General features: G+C 58.0%; 2 protein-coding genes across 2 annotated transcripts in view; one reads left to right on the top strand and one right to left on the bottom strand.

The window, feature by feature from the left end:
* The window catches only part of GIT1 (GIT ArfGAP 1), a 23,569-nt gene extending 20,287 nt beyond the window's left edge, over positions 1–3,282 (bottom strand). Inside the window, exon 1 of the mRNA XM_045299970.1 lies at positions 3,264–3,282. Coding sequence (XP_045155905.1) covers positions 3,264–3,282 — 19 coding nt within the window. The remainder of the gene's footprint in view (positions 1–3,263) is intronic.
* A 125-nt stretch (positions 3,283–3,407) lies between these two features.
* The window catches only part of ANKRD13B (ankyrin repeat domain 13B), an 18,834-nt gene continuing 17,511 nt past the window's right edge, over positions 3,408–4,730 (top strand). The window contains exon 1 of the mRNA XM_004706903.2: positions 3,408–3,530. Within this exon, the coding sequence (XP_004706960.2) occupies positions 3,408–3,530 (123 nt within the window). The remainder of the gene's footprint in view (positions 3,531–4,730) is intronic.

The following is a 4,730-nucleotide window of genomic DNA, read 5'->3' as shown; positions in this document are numbered from 1 at the left end:
GGCGCGGGCTGTCCCGCCTGGGCGGCGAGTTTGCGGCGCTTCTTTGTTCGCAGCCGCGGCTTTTGTGTTTGTTGACCGAGAGGGTGATGGGAGCGGCTCCCGCCCGCCGCCCTCCGGCCCCCGGACGGGCGACCCACACGTGTTTCAGACCCTCCCAGATTGGGGTATAGGGGACCCACTGCCCCTCCTCCGCCGGCGTGGGGAGGGGCTGCCGGGTCCATGTGAGTGTCCACCCCACTCAGGCGAGCAAGGACACCTCCCGCGTGAGTGTGCGGGGGTGGGAAAGGCCTGGGTGGGGAGGGGGAGAGACACAGGTCAGTGGTCAGGAATTAGGCCGTGTGACACTCCCAGGCAGCCAGCACCTTTTGGTGTGGAGCACTTTCTCGGTTTCCTGGAGATTGGCTAGACTGAGCCTCGGGGTCCTTCCCACCCCAGCCGCAGCTGCTCCGGGATTCGGAGCAGAGAAAGAAAGACCCCTAGGGGGCGGCTCTGAAGGGCCTTGTCCAGGTGCTGAAAGGCGCTCTCCTCCCCTCTGGTGCTGGGGCCTGCCTTCTGGCCACCAGGCAGCTGGAGACCACTAGCACAGCACTGGAGGCTCTGGAAACAGTTCCTCCTGTTCCTGCTGGTCTGTGAGAATGTAGTGGCAGAGCCACTCTGGGCTGGGGAGTGGTCTCCAAGAAGACAGCAGGGATGGGGTTTCCTGACCACTCTTTAGGGCCAAGGCAGGCATGGTTTCCTGATAACCATCAGCTCTGTCTTCGGCACTCTGTGGGCGAGCCCTTGTGGCTTGGGCAGCTCCCCTACGAGGGTGAGGTGAAGGCGTGTGTCTTCCCTGGGTTGTCTCAGTTGGGGCCTCCAGACTGGGTCCGGTTGGCAGTGGGTAGCCTCGGAGTTGTCCTTGGGAATATGCCTTCTCAGGGCTGCTTCCCGAGTCACAGGGAGATAGATAATGGAGGAGCTGTCCACTTCCCAAGGGAGGGATGGGGCGTGGAGGGCAGGACACCACCAGACAGTAGCAGAATGAGGGTCAGGGTGTGTCTCTGAGGGTCATCACTAGAGCTTTCAGACCTTAGCAGTCCAGTCAAAGTTGAGGTGACTTGAGCCTCCAAGCCTCTGGGCTGTCTGGTGGGGGGAAGTTCACTCCCTCTACCTCTGCTTACACAAGGGCTCCCCAGACCACATCTCTGTTTATCCATCATAAAGGAAGTGGTTGGTAGCCTTGGAGGCTTGGTAAAGAGTAGGAGATCCCTGGAGACAAAGGTGCACAAACAAAGCCCAGGCCTGCATTCAGGAACCCCTGCCTGCTCTTGGGTGTGAACAGAGTCACAGTGTGAAATCCAGGGGGGTCTCTTCTGGCCTCTTCTCTGCTTTCCTCCCCTGAGGGACACTCCTTAATAGAGGTCACAGCTGGAGGGAGGAACTTCCCAGGGGTCCAATGTTTATGAAACAGAAGGCTAAGGGCTAGATCTCCAGATGGTCTTCTTGTCTCAGAGGTGGGTGGTGAGACTAATAACCCACTACCATTGAGTCCAGTCCATTGCAACTCACAGGGACCCTAGATAAGACTTCCAAGAGTGCACATCTTTATGGGAGCAGAAACTTTCATCTTTTTCCAGTGGAGTGGCTGGTGGGTTTGGACCACTGACCTTGAAGTTAGCAGCCCAGTGCCTCACCCAGTGCTACCAGTGCAATGGCTAGAGGGAGGCAAACGCTCTGAACAGAGCACTCACACCCAGGTCTCTCTGGCAGCTGGGCCTGAGGTCAGCAGCCACCTTGTTGGGGTGAGGCTGGGGTGGAAAGCTCTGGAGTTGCTGTCAGAGGGACAGCGGAGTGTGCCTCTGCCCCCCTCTCAGACTGACATAGAAACCGGGTGCCCAGTTCACCTCCCTGACCCATCCCCTCCCTTTGCCCTGAGGAGTTAGTATCTCCCTGTAATGGACACCACCCCCGCTGGAACCAGGTCAGGGAGAATATAGGGCATGTGTTGAGCTCAACCCTTGCCCAGCCACAAAAACAGTCAGGTCACTCTCTCCTTCCCCCTGGGGAAGCTAAGAAGGGCAGTCTGCATGGGAAAGGCCCCTGCCTGTACCCCAACTTTAGGGGCAGACCTCCAAGGGACATTTGCATCCACGTGTGCCTGCCTAGTCCCCAAGGTGTTCCCTGCAGGGGATGGGGCTGGGGCAGCTGCCTAACACGGCAATGGATGGAGGTCCCTGAACTTAGTGGTTTGGGCACAGCATCCCTGAAACCAGCCAGGCTTCCCTCAAAGGCTCAGCAGCTGGGGTTCTCTGGTCTCCACTTGGCATAGCTGCCTCCTCTTCACTCCAAGAAGGCCCATCTGAGGCCCTCCTGTGGGCAGGCTTGGCAGCAGCAGCCAAAGAGAAGGACCGCTGGGAAGGCTGCAGAGCAGGGTAATGGTTTTTGCTGTGTTAGCTATTTGGGGGGCTGGAAGCTAGGAGTAGTGGGCAGATGCTTGGCTGGGTTTGTTGCGTGGAGGGCAGGGTTGTTGGGGGTCTTGCTTCGCCGCACACACTCAAGCCTGTGCCGAGCTGACAGGGAGCAGAAGGTGGGAGGCCAGTTCATCCTTGCCTGGTACGACCCTGAGGTTGGCACAGCCAGCTGGACATGGCCCTGCTTCTGAAGTCACAAGTCCCTGATGCTCCCTGTGGGGTGGGGTTTGACTGGGTCGGAAGCTTCCTGTGAATGGGCACTTGTGTTGGGAGCAGGAGTCTTCCTGGCAACAGGAAGTCTGGAAGGGCCAGCAGAGGGACATCCCCTTTCTTCCTGGGGCTCCTTACCCCCACACCCCATCCCTTCCTCTCCCCTCCTCTTCTGTTTTCCCAAGCTCATCCTTCTGACCTAAAAGCCATCAAGGCTGAGTGATGGGGTGATTGGGCTGTTGGACCCCTGGACCCCCAGATGTCCCTGGCCCACCGAGGGCATCTCCAGGACCTTGGGGGAGAACCTGTGACTCAGAGTGGACAACCCTGGGTGCTGGGTGGGGCCATAGTTGGTAAGTTGGAAAGCTCAGGAGAGAAAACCACAAACCCCAGAAACCAAACACTCCATTTTTTTCCTGTAATGAGGGGTGGGTGGGTATTCACAGGGCAGGACAAAGTGGGGAGGAGTTAGCAGGCACTGCCGTGACAACAATCCCCTCCCCACCCCATGGTCTCCCATTCACTTTGGGAAGGAGCACCCTCAAGCACACCTGTTCCTGCACCCCTTATTGGGCTCCTGCCCCAGGACTGTAGGCCCCTCACCTCTGTCCTCATCACCCATATTTAGTCTACACATTTGGGGTATCCTTTTAGGATTTCCCTTGACAAAAGGACTCTGCTTATGCCAAACCTCTTCGACAACTACCCTGCCAGTGCACGCGGGTGTGAGGGTGTTCGTGTGCAATGATGCCGTCAATGGGCATGTGTGTTACACCCAAGGAGACACCGGCAGAGCCAGAAGCAGGTGGGCACGTGCTCTTCTACCTGGAGGGGCACACGGGCATTGTCTGTGGGCTGAAGTGCTCACAGGTGTGTGTGTGTGCATTCTTAGGGGGCATGGGCGGAGGCAGGGAGAGACCCCGGTTGTGGGCTTTCCCTGTGGTCTGCTGGCGCGTGGAGTGTCCCTTCTCGTCATTCATGCTGCGTTGGCTTGGGGAAGGAGGAGGGGAGGGTGTGGGGTTTTACCGGCAACCTTTTCATTCCTGCAATTAAATAGCTGTAAACCTGCGCAGCTCCAGGTAATGAATTCTCCCACCTGGGCCCAGGGCAAGGCGCCACCAGCCGCAGGCCCTGGTGGCAGGGCAGTGGCAGCTGGTGGGGGCGGGATTCCTTGGAGGGTTTTTTTTTTTTTTAATGTAGGGTTTCTTTATGGCTGGGTAGCAAGCTCTGGTGGTGCAGTGGGTCAGGCTCTTAGATGCTCACCATAAGGTTGGTGGTTCCGACCCACTGGCCCCACTACTACAAAAGACAGAAAAGGCGGCTTACGTCTGTGAAGATCCACAGCTCAGAAACCCCGTGAAGCAGTCCTGCGAGGGAGCGTCAGAAAGGTCGTGTGAAAACCCTGTCATTTTCTAAGTTGATGAAAGGCCCGACGCCTTTGTGACGCCCCTCCGGACGCTGTCCCACAGGTCGCTGTGGATCGGAGCGCAATGGGTCTGGTCTGGTTAGATTTCTGGTGGGGTGTCTTGGGGTCCACACTAGCTCTGTAAAACAGCAGAGCCCTGGGAGGCTGTTGGGGTGAGTGTAAGTACCTGGCACAGGGACACCGGAGGGGGAGGGGGCAGACAGCATCTGGAGCCCTGGGGCCAAGCGGGGTGTCCTGCCAGCTCCCTGGGGCCTTGTTAGCATCCAGAGCAGCATCTGGGGCAGGGCAGGTGGGCCTCTCCGCTGGCTCTGCTGTGTCTCCCTTGGCCCTGCAGGAAGGCCTCCTCCTGGCTTCCCCAGCCAGCTCAGTCTCTGTGGTCCTCTACTGTCCCAAGCCCAGAGCTCAGGACCATACCCAGGTTGTGGGCCAAGGGGCACCTGCCAACTAGGATAGGCACATGGGTCCTGGAGAGCTGGTGTGGAGGGGCAGCAGGTGTTCATGGCTCATCTGTACAAGCCACAGCCTCTCAGGGGCCCAGGAGGATCACGGGCACTTTTTCCTTTGGAGCTGCCTAGTATATTTAAAAATTCAGAAATGCCAACTCAGGGCTTCAGAAATTATATGTCATTTACAGTGTTTTTTTT

Source organism: Echinops telfairi, unplaced genomic scaffold, assembly GCF_000313985.2.
Source record: "Echinops telfairi isolate 266 unplaced genomic scaffold, ASM31398v2 ScPeMD7_7458;HRSCAF=8496, whole genome shotgun sequence".
Taxonomy (NCBI): domain Eukaryota; kingdom Metazoa; phylum Chordata; class Mammalia; order Afrosoricida; family Tenrecidae; genus Echinops; species Echinops telfairi.
This window is presented reverse-complemented; position numbering and strand designations above follow the sequence as displayed.